The sequence below is a fragment of the Chiloscyllium plagiosum genome, unplaced genomic scaffold (genome assembly GCF_037043375.1).
Source record: "Chiloscyllium plagiosum isolate Xiang-an unplaced genomic scaffold, Cpla_swu_hap1 HiC_scaffold_12, whole genome shotgun sequence".
Classification (NCBI taxonomy): Eukaryota; Metazoa; Chordata; class Chondrichthyes; order Orectolobiformes; family Hemiscylliidae; genus Chiloscyllium; species Chiloscyllium plagiosum.
Window position 1 is genome coordinate 42,660,052 of NW_028270150.1, and position 20,003 is coordinate 42,680,054.

The 20,003-nt window shown below is 37.6% G+C and overlaps 1 protein-coding gene across 2 annotated transcripts in view; it reads right to left on the minus strand.

Annotated features, from left to right (window-relative positions):
* Window positions 1-20,003, minus strand: part of ildr2a (immunoglobulin like domain containing receptor 2a) — a 128,099-nt gene that overhangs the window by 56,256 nt on the left and 51,840 nt on the right. For both annotated transcript variants that reach the window (XM_043701024.2, XM_043701023.2), the window contains exons 2-3: window positions 14,826-15,164; window positions 7,350-7,469 (exon numbers count right to left, since the gene is read on the minus strand). In XM_043701024.2, the coding sequence (XP_043556959.1) occupies window positions 7,350-7,469; window positions 14,826-15,164 (459 nt within the window). The remainder of the gene's footprint in view (window positions 1-7,349; window positions 7,470-14,825; window positions 15,165-20,003) is intronic.

Here is a 20,003-nt window from a genome sequence, read left to right on the forward strand (position 1 = left end):
TGCTTCCCTCTGGTGAAATGGAAGGCTTTGCCAAAAACCACTAATCCTCTCTCAGGTCAAACAGCAGCCTCAGTAATGGCTGCTGTGATGTATCTACTGACTCTCCCATTTAGTGATCTGGTTCTATTCACATTCTCATTGCTTCTAATTGGACAAGAAATTTGCTTCCATAACAATAAAAGTCTCATCCCAGTAAAATTCTGAATGTCATTCATTTTCCTTGGGAGTCACATTTTTGACCCTGTTTGCTCCATCACTGGTTATATTCTGATGCAAAGCATTTTTCGAACGTTTTGTGGTGCTTCACAGTTACTAATATAGGTCATGAAAAATTGAGGCCTCAACACTGGTTCCTGTGGTAATCCAGTAGTTTTAATTTGTCAAGTTGAAAATGACCTATTTATTCTCACTCTGATTTTTGGTAGTTAATCAATCCTCTATGAATGCAAATATCTCACCACCAAGACAGTGAGCTGTTGTCTTGCGTAGTAAACCTCTTTGTGGCACCTGTTATGAAACACCTTTTAAAAATCCAAATATATCACTTTTGGTGGTTCCACTTGCTTTCTGTATTCTCAAATTACACTAATAAATTTATCAAACATGATTTTCCTTCATAAAAACATGCTGACTGCCCGATTGTATTCTGATTTTCTAAATATTCTGCTGCTACTTTCTAAACAACAGATTCTGGAATTTTCCAACGACAGGCTTTAGTTTCCTGTCTCCCTCTTTGCTATTATAGTTTTCCGGTCTGTGTGGGACTTTTCCAGAGTCTGTGCAACTTTGGAAGATTATAACATACATTCACCATCCCTGTAACACTTTTTTAGAGACCTTAGGAGGCAGGCAGGAACTTGGTACTTTATAGCTCCTTGAATTTTCCTGATATTTTTTTCTCTAGTGGTTGTTTTCAGTCCTCTCTCCATGTTGCCTCTTCATTTTCTACTATTCATGACTTTTTTATGTATTCCACTGTCAAGACAAATGCAAAATACTCATTCATTATTGCCATTTCAGTCACTGCATTTTCTTTGTTTCCCATGGTTAACTCCCCAGTCGCTTCCTGTAAGGGACCGATTATTTCTTTAGTTACACTTTTTTAATATACTTGTAGAAGCTTTTATTGCTAAGTTACTTATTTCTTGTTGATTTTCTCTCATACTGTGACTTTTTTGAAGTTATCCTTTTCTAATATTTACAAAGTATCACACACTTCTGGTCTGCTTTCAAAACTTCAGAACTCGGAGAAGACAAATTCCTGATAACTAATTCCTACATTATTAAATCTTTGCAGCATTGTATGTTTTTCTTTTCAATTTAATATTATCTTTAACCTTCTTAATTAGCTATGGATGGTTCTCAGAGTTTTTAACTTCTTAGCAAAATATATCATTGAGCTCTGAACTATTTAATTGTCTGCCCCTACCTCTCTATCATCTTCTCTTTCAACCTGTCTTCATGTCCTTATAATTGCCTTTAATTACTCATTTCTAATTCCCAAACTGAATGTGAAATTCTATTAAAGTATGTTACTGTTGCCCAGAGGATTGTTTACTATGAGGTTATCAATTAAAGCTGAGTATTATACAATCTGTCTCATATGTACCAATATATTTAACGTAAGTGACTTCCATGACTGGCTTGCACTCTAAAATGCCAGGCAATTTAATATATCTGGGGTCAGATTCAAGGTAATTTTCCTTTTTGATTTTAAAGAATGGAGACTTTGGGTAGACAGAGGCATTAGCTTTGACTCAGAACTTCTTTTACTTAGTTTTGGGCAACCTTCTAAGGTTGACATTTTTGGTTCAATTGACATTTTTTGTCTTATTACAGCTGAGAAGCATCATGGGACATTTTGCTATTTAAGGGCTTTATATAAATTTACATATTATTGATCCATTGCATCTGGGAGCAAATCCAGGAAATCTCCAATTCTACCCTCAGAAATGCAATCATATATTCACTTTAATTCATCATCTTCACAAGTGGCTAATCTGCCCAGTAGTAGATTAATGATGTAATCAGTAAAAAGTGTTTCTTTCCCTGTTCATTTATTGAAGGGTAGGAATAGCCTGGAGTAACAATTACTTTAACCTGGAAAAAATATGTTTTATAATAAATGGGTGTAACCATAACAAAGTAGAGCATATTATTTAGGAATAAATTTGAAATGATTCAAACAGTAACACATTTATTCTGATTAAAATTATAATTTATGAGTGTGTTTGCTATTCAGATAAGCACTTTACAAATTCCATCAATCAAATGTTTACAGGCATCCAATGCTACTTGCTGGCTACATGAGACACAAAAGTGTTTCATTCTTTGTAGATATGTCCAAAGAAACACTGTCAAATTGCTTTAACATACAACCAGTAAAGATACATAGAAACCCCTTTAACAACATGGAAATTAGTTGCCTGGAAATTATGGTTTCTACATTTTCATTGTGAATTTAAATCACTGAAGAATAGCATGGGACACATTTTAAGTGTAAAACCCACAAGTCAAATAAATTTCTATTCATTGACATATGCATCCAGAATTGATTGGACATCCACAGGCATTTTATTCTATTTTTAACAGTTCTTGAGAATTTACTTCTCATCTAGTGACGATGGCTATATTTACTGGAGATTTTTACATCATTAATAAAAATGAATTTATTAGCTCAGAATTTGTAGTGATAGTGAAACTGTTGGAATCACTGTCTAAACTGATAGCAACTTCTGGTGTCCTCATGTGCATAGTTAATCAAGGAATTCAGAACTTGCTGTCAATGATAATTCGCTCCTCCACAGATTGGGCTGCTGCACTCCATGTAGGTATAATCAGCACAGAAGCAGCGTGGTTCTATAAGTGTACATATAATATAATATAAATTTGTAAGTGGAAATGTGGAACATGCCTCCATTTCTAATTTCCTGATAAAAATTCAATATATTCTTACAATAAAAATAAAACAAATTACGATATTTCAGCAACCATTACTCTGTCACCCTGACTGCATATTCAAGTGGTAGACAGGATAAAATAATTGCACAACCAATAGATCAGATCTAAGCTCTGCAATCTTGCCACATCTACTCTTGAATGGTGGTGGACAATTAAACAACTCACTGGAGGAGAGATAAAAACAGGTTTACCTGTTCACTGCCAGCTCTGGCTTGACCATATGAAACACTGTGAAGCACTGTTCCTGTCTGCAAATACTGCTCACTAATCCAGGATCATTCTAGGAAGCAAATACAACTTTCTGGTTTATGTTATTTACTATTAGTTGTCACACTGAACTGCTTTCCCTATCTCTTCCATCCTCACCTCCGGATATTGTATAATAATTTGTGCACATATAAAGAGGCCATTATTGACATTGATGGGTAGGTTGATCGAGGGTTAGGAATTTTATATTTGTAATGTTTCACTTTATGAATAAATCTGAAACTGAGTAGGGGTGGACTTCAGGTCTGTTCCTTCACCAATTAACTGTAAGAAGATTAACACACAGCTGGTCTAAACATCTTCAAAAGTCCCCCATTCACATCCTAAACACATTTCTCTTGTTTCTCTCCTATTTCCCCTCATGTCCTCACCAAGCTCATCTTGTCTATTAAAAGGTACTCACTCCTGTTGATCCTATTCAAACAAAATTGCTGATCATCTAATATTCTTTCCTGACTCCAATAAGGTTGACATTGTTAATCATCATTTCTTCTCAGGTTCTGATCCACTGTTATTCAAATCTGCTGGGATCTCCTCTCCTCAAATAACAACATTTGACCACTATATTGATGTAACTACCACCCCTTCAACAACCCTCCCTCTCTTCATTGTGCAATTTCTTCTGGAACTCTATGCTTGAATCCATCCTATTAGGTTCCGTAGTATTGAAAAGGCTTTTATCAGAATCAAGTTGAATTCCACTTCATGACCAACTCTCTTCACTCTACTGTCTCTAAATTATCATACTGCTTGACCGATGTTCTGTACTGGATGAACAGAAGTTGCTTGCAAATGAATTTTGGGAAGCCCAATGTCATTGCTTTCAGTTCCTGCACTAAACTTCATCCCGAGCTATTGACTCCTTATGTGTCCCAAGCAGCTCTATGAGGTTAAAGTGATTGTTCACAACCTTGATGCCATATTTGATTTGAGGAGATGCTGATTGTATATCTGGTTCATCACTAAACCACTTATTTTTATCTGTGTAACATCATCTGTCATCACCCCTCTCTGAGCTCACCTGGTTCTGATATCCTCATTTTGCCTTTGACACCTCCAGACTTGGCAATTCCAAAATTCTTCTGGCTAATCTCCCACATTCTACACTCTGTAAACTCGAGCTCATTCAAAAATCTGCTGCCCATATCATCAGGTCCTGTTCATCCACCACATGTGCTGAATGACCGACGTATGTTCCCAGTTAAATAAAGCTTCCATTCCAAAAACTCTTATCCACATTTTCAAGTTATTCCAGAAGATCAGCCCTCACCAGTGTTCCATCCAAGTTGTGTGGTTCCTCTAAAGTTCCATACAAACTAATCAGCATGAACAGCATTACCAACACAATGATTTTTGGTTTTGGAATTCCCTGGCGAACTCGACTTTGAAAGTCGACACACTGAAAATAAACTAGAGGGAATATTGCCCCTCAATATCTCTAATTTTCTTTAGCCTCAGAAACCCTCCTAGATATCTGTGCTTCTTTAATTCTGGTCTCTTAAACATTCTCCATTTTAATCATTCCATTATTGGTGATTGTGTCGACAGCTGCCAAGACTCTACATTCAAATTCTCTCTACAAACTTCTCCAGTTTTCTGCCTTCCTGTCTTCCTTTAAGATGCTCTTCAAAAGCCTCCTGTTTGTTCAAGTTTTTTGTTATTTGACCTAATATCTCCTTAAAAAGCTCAGTTTCATGCTTTGCTTCATCGCACTCATATGACATGCCAAGGGATGGTAATTAAGTTAAAGTTAATATGTACACAAAATCTTGTTGCAGTGATTTTATTTTTATCTCATCTGTAACTCCAAATCTTCATTTCTCTCTCTTCAAAAGTAATTAAAATACTTAACAGACAAATGATACTCCATGGTTTTCTTAATATGACCCTTTTTTCTATTTAATTAGCTGCTCAACCTGTTTGATGACTTCACTGATCCAAACACCAGAGATCACAGATGGCGCAAGGATGAATTTGACTTTTTTAAAGGGGAAATTCATGCCAGAAGTCACTAAATCCTTGTGGGCAGCTTTTTCAGTATCCACAGGGAGAACCATCCTGTCATCACTGATTAAAAAATCTGGGCTATTATATTTCTATAACACGGTCTAAGAGTTTGAGTCATTAACCACCTCCAGAGTTTGAGTCAGTCTCATGTAGTATTGTTCCCCTATTTATTGCATCCATCAAATCAACTCCTGTGTGAAGGTTGTATTAGTTGGGTGATATTACAAAGTTTAAAATTACAAATTTAAAGTTTACTCCAGTAATTATACCTGCTAAATGTATGTCCTAATTATTTAACTAACTATTTTCTCTCCATTTCACGGTAATTAACAGTCACAATAATTAATCAGGTATGAATGACCAGTTTGATCTTTTACAAGTACTGAACTGGTATCAAAATGTTCACTTGACCAGATTAGTATAAAACAATTTTATTCATAATATTGTACTACAATCAGACAAATGTAAATGCCATTCAATAACAAGTTCAATAACATCTTTTTAGTGCTTAGTCAGTGTCCTGCATCTGAGCACCAAAAAGTTATGGTCCACTGAAGCACAAACAGTGGCATATCAATGACATTTGAATCAAGCATTTAAACTTAAGCATGTTAAGAATTTTTCTAGTGCCAAAGGATATACTTTCTGAGGTTAACATTTTTATTATGTATAATTTTTCTAAATGATTTTACATTTAATACTTCGATATTTTAAATATTAGCCAGAATTATTCTTTGCAGTTACAACATAAATACTATAATATTCTTTTAGATAGTAATATGCTTGTATATAATTTATGAAAAATAATCCAGATGTGCACTTCAGAAAATGTTCTGACAAAGAAGCTGTGTACAAAACATCAACTTGCATCTTCCTTCCAAAATCCCAATAGACTCAGTTCACATTAACAGGCCACCTGTTGGTGAAGGGAAAAACTAATATCTAAAATTGCTAAAGTCAGAGTTCAAGCTGGAACAAGTTAAGGCATTGAATTGAATTATACAAAGTACTAGGTTCCCTAGCCAGCAACTCCCACTGACTCACTCTCAAGCAACAACACCCCCCCCCCCCCCCCCCACAATCTAAAAGGCAATTGGCTGTTAATAAACTGAGAGTAGCAGTTTTGCCTCTCAAGAACAGGAAGTCCTGTCTCATGGAGCTACCAGCCAGAGGTTAGCAGCCCTACATTACTTTAGGACAGAAGTGCACTGTACTGATTGGGCTTATGTGATCACTCCAGCTGCCAAGTTGACAAATCTTGATGGCAGGGGTTGGGATGAGCTGGGTTTTCACATGTCAGTGTGATGGAATGCAATCTGGAGATGTGGTCAACCTTGAATCTGTCCTTCAATAGCCCAGGGGTATGTTAAGGAGCTGACCATTTGGCTGGTTAAATTTCAACAATGGTGTGATGAGGTACTTTAGTAGGAATAAATTGGCCCACTGACAGGCAGGCTGCGAACTGGTTTTAATGAGACACCTTGCCTTCCAACTCACTGGCAAGGGAGCAATAAAATTCAACCCAATGTTCTGGTGCTTAGGCCAAATTTGATTGAAAGGATATTTAACAGCATATGAAATATTAAAAAACACAGCCCAATTGCCCCTTTCTTCTACTTTAGTCAATTAGTTCTGATTAAAGTTTGAACAATGGACAATTTGTGAACATAATACAGGAAAGTGAATGGTGTTAAATGTGTGCACTTGAACTTCCTTAGTTTAAGGACCAATTCTAAAAAAATGCAATTATGCAATAATCAAACACTAAAAATGTGAAAAGGTTAGTTTAAAATGGAATTTACTATAAGTACAAAAATTAAAAATTAGATCATTGTTGATCCTTAGTAGCAGTATCTAGATCATTTCTACATATATTTCCTGTCCAAAGAACTGTTTTAATAGTCTATACCAGCGCAGTTCTCTGGGTCATATAACATGTACTCAAATCTTTACAGTAAGTGAAAGAAAGATTTGTACTTATACATCACAATAAATAAATGTGTGTGCATATAAAACAATATAATACAAAAATCCTTGAGGATTAATCCAGTTGCTATTTATTTGTAATCCCATTTGCAAGTACCTCCTTAAACATACTTGTTATTTATACTCACCCAACACAAGAAGTTCCATTCTTTGTTCGTTGTTACCCACAATGTCATCTGGAGTGATAACAGAGCAGTAATAAGCCCCACTATCTCCCCAATGTAACCTCCCAATCTGGAGATCTGCATCTGTAAGAGACACATAATTGATACATAATTGACCTGGACAAAAAAAGAGGCCAAACTTTCATCTACAAACATGCAACATATTGTCATTAATGTCATTTTACCATCAATTTAGAAAGATTACTGCAGATAGAGAAGCCAATTTTGTAACATCACAAATGGTGACAGACAGCTGCAATCAATTGTAATTTGAAATTCTCAACAGACTGAAAATCAGGAGCATTTTAAAATTTCAAGAATGATGTGTGTTGTGAAAATGATTAAGTTTACAGTGATTCATCTGACACAAACACTGTCAAACAGGCTGCTGTTCACGATCACCCATTCCACACTCCTGTTCAGGGCAAATTGCATTGTCAAAATTTATGCTCGAAATTTTTGTAATAAGAGAATATATTTATATATATTTTGTATTTTTTATTCATTCATGGGATATAGACACTGCTGGCTGGGTCAACATTTATCGCTCATCCCTAGTTGCTATTCAGAAGGTGATGGTAACGTGCAACCTGTGTGTTGATGTAAAAACCACCACAGTATTAAACACAAAATTCCAACCAGTATCACCAGTGAAGATACAGATTAAATTAAACACAAACATTGGACATCACTGATTAAACATCAGCTAAGAGGCGAAGCTAAATGTATGCACTTATTCCAAACTGCAATTCCAGTAACATGAGGGAATTAGAAAATAAATAATTTCTTCCCCTCTTCCCACCATGCATGCATGCCACTGGATTGTTTAGCTCTTGGAGTAAACTTTTTATTCCAAATTAATTGAATGATGTTCTCCTTTAGACTTCCAATTTCTCACTCAATCTTATTAGCCAATTTCCATCATAATCTGTTTGAAGCAATGAAGCAAAGATGTGCAGGATATTTACATTATATTTTGCATAAAAATAATTTGAATTATTTAGGTGTCCCCAACACCTATTGTTTCATGACCACCAGCTCAGATTGACATTGCATGTATCTTAGAGGACAACATTGGGGCAGAATTTACATGTAGTGAAACAACACTCATAAATCCCCTCATGTACTTCTAGGATTACAACTTCTACCTGCGAGTATCTAAGGGTTCGATGTCAAAGAACAATACAAACTAGGGTCACAGATTTCTGATGCCGTTAGCGCACTTCCAAATTCAGCTAAGAACAACGATATTCTTCTTGACTTACAAGTGGATATTGTTGAATCCAGGTGAGAAGACAGTCTCTACATTAATCTCATTCATTTTGGTCATTGCCAAGCAGAGCAGTTTCACCAAGCTATGTCTGATGATGTCCTGTTTCAACAACTCAAGAAGATCATCATCAGCGATTGGCCTGAACACATCCATGTGCAAAGGTATTCTTTCTAGTCAAACTAGAAGAGACAAACTAGGTCTCTCTACATATTATTTCCAAAGGCAAAATGTAATAATTCCATGTGCTTTAAATCAAGATACGCTTGATTATGGACACAGATAAACATGAAGAGATATATAAAGACATCAATCAATTGGTCAAATCAAAGTTATGTAAAACATGTCAACTCCATCAATCTCAACAACATGAAAGGACCTCTTGTTTCACATGAGATTCCTTCTGTGCCATAGTGCAAGATTGCGATTTAATATTTTCTATGTCCACATTCTGTGGACTGACTATTTCAACAAGTTTCCTTTTGTGAGATAATCAAAGATTCCACTCCTGCAACAGTTGTTGACATATTGACCATTATATTCAGTATGCTTGGTGTTCCCTGACAAATTGTCTGACACCATTCTGCAATACACTATTGCACCAATCCAAGATACATGCAAAAATTGGAATATTCATTGCATTACCTCCTCCCCTCACTGTCTGCAATCTAATGGTCTTGCATTGTTCGCACAGTGAAGTCCATGATCATTAAGGGCAAAGCCACTTGCCAAGGTTTTCAGAAAGTCATATTAAATTTATGAGCAACTCCTCAGGGCAATAGTTTACCAGAACTGCAGCTCTCATGTTTAGAAGACAGATCCATGTGGTTATTCTATCACACATTATGGACATGATGTATTATTGGAAAGAAAGGGGAAAGTAGTACAAAAGCATGTTCAATGAGCAAGGAAACAGTTATTCCAACATGATTTAGGGCAAAGCAGTTGAAATATTTTGCACAAATATATTGTTTTGTGGAAAGATGCTATGAAATTGTGTCCAGAACAGATTATACATTGTTGTCACAAACAGTGGCACAGTCCCTCGGTGGATACCATTGCTGGCTCACAGAGCCAGGGACATAGGTTTTATTCTACGCTCGGGTGAGTGTCTGTGTAAGTTTGCACATTGTCCCCATGTCTGTGTGGGTTTCCTCTGGGTACCCCGGTTTCGTCCCACAGTCCAAAGATCTGTAGGCTAAGTAGATTAGCCATGGGGAATGTAGGGTTGCAGGGATAGGATGGGGATAGGTCTGGGTGGGATGCTGTTTAGAGGCTCAGTGTGGACTGGATGAGCCAAATGGCCCAGTTTCACACTGTAGGTATTTTATGATTCTATTCTATGGTCAAATTCAATGATGAAACTGATGACAATCTGAATTGTACATGTCCAAATCCTTTGTCATAGAAGGTGATGACTTTGATGTTGAAAGTATTACATCAGGCAGTAACTAGAAATCCATAATATAAGATATACATCCATAATGATAGATGGCATGGTGCAGAGTGGAGCTACACAGCCGAGTTGTGATAATTGAGTAAAAACTAGGTCCAGTTGCACTGTATGACCAAAGTGTATGCCCATCAAGTTTCCTGTGCTTCTAATGGAAAAAGGGGGATGGTGTATCATTGCAAAGGACTCAGAGGGGCATTTCACTTTTAATGGATGGCATATGATATATGACCCTTGAATCTAAAAAGACTCCTTCTTCCTATTCATTCATTCAATCATTTATTCTGTTAGCAAGCAATCAGCCTGTCAGCTGTGTATATCATATAATAGTAATGTAAATGGAATAAAACCCAGATTGTATATGTAAGTGTGAGATGTAATTTTAGTGTACATAGCTAGTTGTTATAAAAACGTGTAGACATCGGTGTGAATGCGAACCTGAGGAGTATGTTCCCTGGTTTAACATATGGTAAACTACAAGCATAACAGAGAGTGTGTAGCTAGTAAAACATCTGTAACAGTGTGCATTGAGAGAGTTAAACAGCATGAGAGTTCACCGAGAGGGACCAAATTAATTGCAGTAAACTTTATTATTAGCAGTAAGGTTCATTGGTATTTGTAAAGTTTATTACCAGTAACAACGTTAACTAATAAATAGTGAAATGACAGAGCTGTTCTGTTCTCAGGAAAGCACATTCCATGCTATGTGGGAACTCCAGGGCACTAGAGGGGTCCTGGATAATTATTTGTGCAGGAAGTATTGTCAGTTGCAGCAGCTTGAGCACAGCTGGAGTCATTGAATTGTATCCATGAAGATAACAGCTTTGCGGATACAGGTAGGACATTTATAATTGGGCAACCCAGAGTTTAAAAGGGTGCAAGAAGAGAGGCATTACAATCAAAAATGAATAGGCAGGTAGGGGTTGGACTACGGTCTAGAGTTCTGGTCACCCTGCTATAGGAAGGATGTTATTAAATTGGGGAATGTTCAGAAAAGATTGACAAGTATGTTGCCGGGACTGCAGGATTTGAGTTATAAGGATATACTGGATAGACTGGGACTTTTTTCACTCGAGTGTAAGAGATAGAGGGGTGACCTTATAGAGGTTTATAAATTCATGAGGGGCATAGCTACAGTGAAAGCAAAAGGTCTTTTCCATAGGGTGGGGGAATTCGGAACTAGGGGCCATATTTTTAAGGTTAGAGAGGAAAGATTTAAAACAGAACTGAGGGGCAACCTTTTCACACAGCGAGTGATTTATATGTGCAACGAACTGCCAGAGGAAGTGATAGATGCAGGTACAGTTACAACATTTAAAGGACATTTGGATGGGTACATGATTTATAGAGGTTTAGAGGGATATGGGACAAATGCAGACAAATGTGACTCGTTTAATTTGGGAAATTTGATTGCATGGACTATTTGGACCGAAGAGTCTGTTTCTATGCTGTATGATTTATGGCAAGAGTCCATGAATGCACCCCACTTTCCAAACAATGTTCATTTCTGAATACTGATGACAGTGATGATTCACCTGGAGAGTGCAGTGAGAGCTTAGTCCATAGCTCCAGGAGTATTTCAGCTGTACAGAAACTCTGAAAAGCAATAGTAATAGGTGATTTAATAGTTAGGGAAATAGGTGGGCCTTTCGTCAGCTGCAGATGTGAATCCAGAAAAGTATGTTGCTGCCCAAGTGCCAGGGTCAAGGTTGTCACTGAGCAGCTATAGAGTGCCCTGAATGGGGAGGAGGAACAGTCACCAATTGTTATCTACTTGGAACCAATGAAAACTGGAAGGAAAGATGCGGTCTTGCAGTCAGACCTTCGGGAGCTAGGTAGAAATTTAGCAAGCAGAACACAAAATTATTAATTACCAGCTTTTTCTCTGTGCAAGTGTGTATTGAAATAAGAGGATAAAGCAGATTATTACAAGGCTGGAAAAGTGGTTCAGAGGAAGGGTTTTAGATTCTTGGGATCAGCTTTGGGGGAGATAAAACCTATACAGACCAAACAGTTTGCACGTAAATACAGCTGTAAGTGAGTTACATGCAGGCATTTTGCCAGTGCTGTTGGGCAGGTTTGAAACTAATTTGACAGGGGTGTGCAAACAAGAGGTAACAATCAAACAGGAACAGCAAGATACACAGGATATTAAGAGATATGGATGGCACTAGAATAGAGAATAGCAAATTCATGATTGGGCTAAAGTAAGGGAGAAAGTAATAATGTCTAAATCAGGGCTACATGCATGTATGTAAGTGCACTGAGCGTGGTAAATAACATTGGTGAATTATAGACTCAGAAAGCCATGTGCAAATACAATGTTGTGGTGTAACAGGTACAGTAGGAACATGGATACAGAATTAGCTGAGTAAGCAAACATTGTAGCAGTAAATAGATACTTTTTGGGTTGAAGAAGGGTGTAATGGAGTGTCCCAGGGATCAGAATTGGGACTTGGTTTTCCTGATTTATATTCATGACACAACTTGAAAGTTTGCAGCTGATACCAAGCTTGGTAGCATTGTGAACTGTGAGGAGGATAGTGTAGAATTTCAATAGGACATTTAAAATTTGGTGGCAGATACAGTTCAGTGCATAGAAATGTGAAGTGATTTGTCATGACTAGAAGAACATGGGAGGAGACAATATCAAAGGGCACAATTCTAAAGCCAGAGCAGTGGGAATTGAGTGCATAAATGTGTAAGTCATTGGAGGCTGCAGTACAGATTAATAAAGCATACTACATCCTTGGTTTATTAAAAGGAATATAGAGTAAGAGGGAAGGAGTTTATGTTGAACTTGTGCAGAATGCTAGTTTGGCCTCAGCTGGAGTACTGCATTGAGTTTTGGCACTATACCTTAGGAAGATGTGTAGGCATTTGAAAGAGTGTAGAAAAGATTCATGAGAATGTTTCTGAAATGAACCATTTCAGTTACGAAGAGAGATTACAGGTATTAGGACTGTCCATCTTAGAGAAAAGAAAGCTGAAGGAAGGTTTGATTGAGGAACTCAAAATCATGATGGTTCTGGACAGAGCACATAAGGGTTCCACTCATGAAAGGATCAAGGACAAAAATTCATAAACTTACAGTGACTGATAAAGAAGCAAAAGTCACATAAGGAACTACACATAAGTTCCCATATTGCTCTCATTAACCCTCTCTGCTACCTATTTAGAAAACTTTAGTAAGTTGGTTAAACAGGATTTTCCAATAAAAAAACACATTAACTTCCTTCAATTCACTCCAAAGTTGTCCATGTGATTGTCAATTTTGTCCCAATTATTGTTTCTAGACGTTTCCCCACCAAAGTTAAACTGACAGTTAATCTGAAGCTTCAACTAAAACATTCAAAAAGGGCACTAGACTGTTACCTGAAAATGAAAAGTAATGTAGGGTTACAGAGGTTAAAGTGGAAGAATAGCACCAAGTGACAAATTGTCTGTGTTCACAGGGTAACTGCATCCTCAGAGAATGGAATCTCTTCCTGTTCCCATATAGATCAGAGAAGACACCTGCAAAGTCATGTGTCTGCAAGGATACCATATACCATGGAGAAGCCTCCAAATCATTATGCTTCCTGCATCTACTTCTTGTTGACAAAAGGAAATAAAATCAAGTTACATGTTTTTGTTTGAGTAGAGAACTCAGTGACCTTCCTGATGTGACAATGGATTACGAACTTTAACATGCTAGAAACATCTCTAACTCCAGCCTGGAAGGATGCCGTTGCATACAAGATCATAACAATAGTCATCATCATTGCAACTCGCAATGCAGTCCTTTAATGCACGGAATTTGAATTGTGACTGCAGCAGACAGCTGATGAACTATTTCATTTCACACACATCTCAAACATTGATTCGTACTGAGGTTCAAGCAGCAGAACTGTGCTATGAGTAGATTTGGCCTCCTGCTGAAAGTCCTTCATTCTTCTCCTCCATCTTCCATTTCCAGTAGCCGGTTCCATTGTATGGGCCCTCTCTTCATTCTTTCAACTATGTTGTAATCAAGGGGAATGCCTATTAGGGTGCCCATGCCTGGGTGCAATTGGTCTATGCGATACCCATGAACTCTGCAAAAAGTACATCAGAAGTACATTCCCCCTTGTCATTTGAAACTTGAAACAATAATAGAGAGCATGAAAAGGTGTGTACAATAGTAGTGAAGGTAAACCAACTATTAAAATGTAAGCAGTTAATGATCACTTTAAACAGCATTGCTTACGGGATTTCAGGCGGTTTAATATGCCTATGGTTGTGCCAGGTTAAGAGAAAATATTGACTGGCACATCCAGCTGCAAAATAGCAGCATTGAGGCATGCTGATTGACATCTGATCTGCCCACTCAGATTGCAATAGATGTTGAGTGCATGTGCACAGAGTGACAACTGAAGTGTGTTGCATCAACCTCATGCACACTGTTGACACCATTGTGGATCCCAAATGGCAGTCACAATGGCCTAAACAAATATTACTGAGCTCACTTTTATCCCATCAATTGTGTAGAAAGGGGTTATGTTTATGCAAGCTAGGAATGTCACGACAGCATCAACTTGAAATAGAATGGTATGATTGTTCTAATGAATATTAATTAAGTCATTATTTAAACCCCTTATGCAAATAATTATGCAGTAAAAAGTCAGTGATAAAAACATCCAATTCACTTATCATCCTTATTCATAGAATGCAATTTGTTGGAAATAAAATTCCTTACTATTGATAATGGTGATTTCTCGTCCTTTGTAGTACTCTCCTAAGGTGACTGCAGAACCCTGACGGGAAGCCACAATTCGGACAGTACGACTGTTGTCTGCACAGTCTAGATATGGGTCCCACGTAGGACTCTGTTCTTTCTGGCTGATGACGTGTGCAGCTGTGCTGTGAATGCTGAAGGCATCTCTAGTACGGTCCTTGCAGTATGATTTAAAGCGCCACTGTACCACTGGTTGTTGGGCAGATGTAGTAGAATACTGGCAATGTAGGACAACAGGCTGGAACAACATAGCTATCTTCTTCTGTTCTGAAATGGTCACTTGAACACCAACGGATACACCTGTAAGTATGAGAAAAAAAATGATGTGGCATGAAAAAGACTTCAGTTTACTTCAGGAATAAATGTTCTTATGTTCAAATCATGTCACATCAATGATTCAAAATCTCATTCAATTCAGATTCTTGCAATCCAACTTCGATAGGCTGTTATATTCCCATTATATTGTCACAAGGTTAACCAATGTAGCAAGTACGATGAAAGATTCATTTTGAATAAAATTTCTGGCAGACATTTTTATGAAATGATTTATTGTCTATTGGCTTATAATTGGACCCACATGGTTTCAGGAATACCCTTAGTTGTTGTAATATATTTGGATGTACTGTAGAGACTATTTTGGGGGGTTCAGTTGTGTCAGTTATTCCCATAAATAGTCTGGATGAATTTTAAAGTCAGAAATCACATGACACCAGGTTATTGTCCAAAAGTTTATTTGAAATAACATGTTTTTGGAGCGTAGTCCCTTCATCATGTGAAGTGAGAGAGAAGCACACAGAACACAGAATTTATGGGCAGAGAGATCAAAAGATCATACAAATGGTGTGAGTGGGGAGTATCAAATAATAAGTCTCTGCAGGTGACCAAGGGTGTTAGATGGTGTGAGTAAAGTGTAAAGTTGAATAACAAGTGAAGGGATGATCTATAATCTGATTAAATGAAGCAGAGAGATAATGACAAAAACTTAAAACTAAGGTGATGCTGGAGACAAACCAAATGACTGGAATAACATGAGACAAAAACCAAAGGTACTAGTAAAACCCAGAGGAAGGGTCACCAAACCTGAAATGTTAACACTGATTTTCCTTCACAGATTAACGCCAGACCTGCTGGGCTTTTCCAGCAACTTCTGTAACTACTTGACAGCCTTGACAAGTCTAGAGTCACCAACTTCAAAGTCATTGTATTGTAATGAAAATTAATGGCATGAATTTTTGGGTGATGGTGAACCTCTCGGTCATTGCAAAGATTAGTCTGGAGGCCTCGATCCTGACATCATCCTCATGAACAGAATACTTTCTGTTTTTACCGGGTGAGCGGTAAGGAGGGTGGGATAGCTTCTACATTGCATTCTACATAAAAACAGCAATTGCCTCTGGTCATGTTATTATCAAGATATGTCTAGTAGGAACTGATGAAATGTTTGAGAATTTACTTAGTTAGTTAAGATGCCCTTTTGTAGAAAGATACCCTTCTGCATGTATTCTTGCATTTTCAATTCTATCTTCATTGATGAATATTCCACATACTAATTTATTAAAAAAAGGTTGAAAATTATCTCATACACAGGGATCACCTTGCACCCTATTTAGATTTATTAATATACCACCTGATTTGAAAACATACTTGCAAAACTACTTTAAAAAGAATCTTCTACTCAAATATGTTAATTTTTCAGCTTTCTACAGCAACTTTTTCCAGCACATATAGAATTCAACCCAATAACTTTCTAATATAGGCATCTTATTGTGAAGCAGTACGTCATAATACAATTTTATAGTGGTGTTCAACTGGATGCTTTTAACAGAAGTTCAATAGCAAATGTAAAGAAATGGGAAATAAAATCAATGTTCTGAAGGACTTGTTCCTATCCAAGCTTATTCTATATTGAATAACTTTAAAAACTTTTTGCTATTTCATCAAATGGATTTTTGAAAAAAAATCATGTCATTAGTAGAATTACAAAGTACTGTAATATAGTTTTGATTTTAGACATATTTAAAACAAATATTTTGGTATTTTGTGAATTCTGAAAATTGCAACATATGTAACTGTTTTTGTAAAGTCCAATCCCTATTCACATGTTATTTACACTTTTATAATATTACTTTAGGAATTTCCATATTGATTGCTAACATGTTGAGGAATTCATTACTTTTCTATACCTTGTTTCAGCCACTTGGAAGAGGATTTCACCTGTGTGACAAAAATGTACTCCAATCTTTTTTTTTGTTATTGATTTATGATCCATTAAAAAGAATTCAAAGGAATTCCTCCCACTCAACCAGAAGTATAGCATTGACTAATTAAAATGCCTCATTCCAAGTTTTCGGAAGTTACAGGGATAAAATTGGATTTTGCCAGTATTGCCCTGAGCTGAGATTTTTGTGTTTATTTTTCAAAAATATTATTTTTGCAATAATAAATCAAAGATTTAAATCACACTCTTCCTAATTAGCATTCTAGTACAATGGTAAAAGAAAGTCATAATTTATCTTTGGTATTTTACACCATGTAATAAATTACTCTTTTTTGTAACATCCAAGCACATGGGTATTATAATGCCTGATTCAGACTACAAGGCCATAAGACGTAGGAGCAGAAGTAGGCCATTCAGCCCATGAGGATCTGCTCTACAATTCAATAAGATCATGGCTGCTCTGATATTCCTCAAATTTACTTTCCTGTCTTTTCCCTATAAACCTTGATTCCCTTACTGATGCCAAGCCTCTCCTAATGACCCTCTTGACAGCCCTCTGCTTTTATACATAGAAATAAAGAAGGTAGGAGGAGGAGGAGGCCATTCAGCCCTTTGAGCCTGCTCCATCATTCATCATGATCATGGCTGGTTGTCCAACTCAATAGCCTAATTCTGCTTTCTCCTCATAATCTTTGATCTCATTGCCCCATGTGTCATATTTACTTGCCTCTTCAATGCATTCAATCTTTTGGCATCAACTACTTCCTGTGATAATAAATTCCACAGGCTCATCACTCTTTTGGTGAAGAAATGTCTTCCCATCTCCATCCTAAATGGTCTACCCCAAATCCTCAGATGGTGACCCCTGGTTCTGTACACACCCACCATCTGAAATATCCTCCCAACATCTACCTTGTTTAGTCCTGTTTGTCACTTCCCAGGAACCAAAAAACTATCTCATGTTCTTCGCAGCCTGCAACACTTATCAATGAGGATGAGCACCTTGCCAAGACCTGCCCCATGCCTCCACTTTTCACCTTTAAACAAGTACCAAACCTCAGACAGATCATTGTTTGCAGCAAATTGCCTGGCTTTCAGGACAACACCATACAACCTTGTCACAGTAGTCACTGCAAGATGGGGCAGAGTGTTGACATGGATTACACGTGGGGACACCAGGGTGCCCTGAGGCATGGTACATTGGAGAAACAGGGGCTATGGCAACGGATGAATGAATATCACACAATAATCAACAGACAGGAGTGTTCCTTCATAATTGGAGAACACTTCAGCGGTCCGGGACATTCGACCTCAGACCTTCGGGTGCCCATCTTCTAAGGCAGACTTCGGGACAGGCAACAAAACAAAGTGGCCAAGCAGAGGCTGATAGCGAAGTTCAGCATCCATGGGGATGGCCTCAACCGGGACTTTGGTTTCATGTCACACTGCAGGTGATCCCACTGCACTACACACACCAACACATCCATATACACAAACTCCTTAAGACCCATACACTCATGTAGTCCCTCTCTCATACACACGCACACTCTCACCCTCTCACAGACTTAAACCCCTTTACACTCACACACACTTTCTCACAGACACTCATACCAACCCCCCCCCCCCCCCCCCACACACACAAACACACACATGCACCCACACACATATATAGGTTTGTGGAGTGAATTTGTACTTGCAGAATTACATTCTATTTTGCTCAAAAACTATATGAATCCATGTAAGATTCTGTAAATCCGTTTTTTAGGAATAGAATCAGTCTGAACATTGGGGCACAGACAGCCTCACACAGGGCATCTCACACCTTCAATGCATTATCTGGGCTGACATGGCACCAATTGTTAAAGTTCACTTGAGAATGTTCTGGGTTTTACGTATGAAAGAACTGAAACCAAAATGGTCATTCTAAAAGATGAGAGACTTAACAAACAATCCAGGGCTTTTTAAATAGAAAGTTCAGTTGTAAACTCTTGCTATAAATTCTGTGTCTTACAATCTTATTCTTCACAACCACCTGATGAAGGAGCAGTGTTTCGAAAGCTAGTGCTTCCAAATAAACCTGTTGGACTATAGTGTGGTGTTGTATGATTTTTAACTTAGTCTTGTTAGAATTTTAAAAGTTTCTATGAGATCCCCCCCATTCATCTGAACACCAGCGAAAACCATCCTAACCTAGTCAACGTCTACTCATATGTCAATCCTGCCATCCCTGGAATCAGCCTGGTAAACTTTCGCTGCACTCCCTTGAGAGCAAGAGCACACTTCCTCAGAAAAGGAGACTAAAATTGCATACAATATTCTAGATATGGCTCACCAAAGCCTTGTATAACTGCAATAACACATCCCTGCTCCTGTACTCAAAATCTCTCGTAATGAAGGCCAACGTACCATTTGCCTTCTTTATTGCCTGCTGCACCTGCCTGCTTACCTTCACCAATTGATGCACAAGGACACCCAGGTCCCGCTGCACACTCCCCTCTCCCAATGTACAGCCATTCAGGTAGCAATCTTGTCATTTTGTTTTTGCTCTGCCTTGTTGTTTTTGCTTTAAAGAAAGCTTAGCTCAGGCTGAAGATGAGGTGCCTTACACTCACATATCACAGACTTAATTGATTGATTCTTGAACTTTACCATCTCAGGTGAAAGATGTATTACTTATTTTCCCTACAGGACCCAAAGTGGCAAAAAGGTCATTAAAGTTCACAACTATATTACCAAAACCATAAATTTAAGAGTTGCAGTTGAAAAGATACAGGAGTTGAAAAATGTTGCAGAGATGGAAAGATGTGATATTAGTGACAAATAAGATACAGGTTTGAACTTAAAACTTGAAGTTGAAAAGACCAATAAAATGGCATACCATTTCAACTGACTTCAGCAGTTCGGGATAGAGATGCAGCCAG